Genomic DNA, 536 nt, shown 5'->3' with positions numbered 1-536 from the left:
GTTGCGGTGGATGGCCCTCTTTCACTTGCATACCGAATCCCTCACCACCAACACCCTCCACATAGTGCCATGTCGCAGTATACACAGATTCATATGCACCTTCCATTACCACAGATGTAGCTAACTGAGAAACAAACCCCTTCTCCTTTGCTATATTAAGAGCTGCATTCAAAATCCCCCTTGCCATTAAAAGAATACTCTCCTTGTCTGTGAATTCATCCCATTGCTGCAGAGAGTAAACTCCTGCTTTTTCAAGATTGTTTGCAACCTCGTTAAGAACCCTTACTTTCTCCCGCAGAATCCCCATATTTTCCTTTATTCTCTCGTAGGCGGGCAGTGCAGTAATTAACCTTATCAGTTCTTCATCTTGAATAAACATATCTGGTTTTATGACAAATGCCTCCATGGTAACATTCTCATTGGAATCAACAACACCCCTGCCACCCACATTATTGCGGAGGAAATCATTTAGTTTAGGTGTCTCCACCAGTACTTCCCTGACTCTACTGTTCAATGTCCACTTGGGTTGAGGTACA

The 536-nt window shown here is 43.5% G+C and overlaps 1 protein-coding gene across 1 annotated transcript; it reads right to left on the bottom strand.

Moving 5' to 3' along the window:
* Window position 1: 1 nt before the first annotated feature.
* Window positions 2-514, bottom strand: TM35_001751000 (retrotransposon hot spot (RHS) protein; the record flags this gene model as incomplete). Its single annotated transcript, XM_029031963.1, has 1 exon — window positions 2-514. A coding segment is annotated over one exon (513 nt), but the record flags the coding sequence as incomplete, so codon positions are not given.
* Between the last annotated feature and the right edge of the window lie 22 nt (window positions 515-536).

This window comes from Trypanosoma theileri (genome assembly GCF_002087225.1).
Source record: "Trypanosoma theileri isolate Edinburgh chromosome Unknown TM35_Tth_175_V1, whole genome shotgun sequence".
Taxonomy (NCBI): Eukaryota; Euglenozoa; class Kinetoplastea; order Trypanosomatida; family Trypanosomatidae; genus Trypanosoma; species Trypanosoma theileri.
This window is presented reverse-complemented; position numbering and strand designations above follow the sequence as displayed.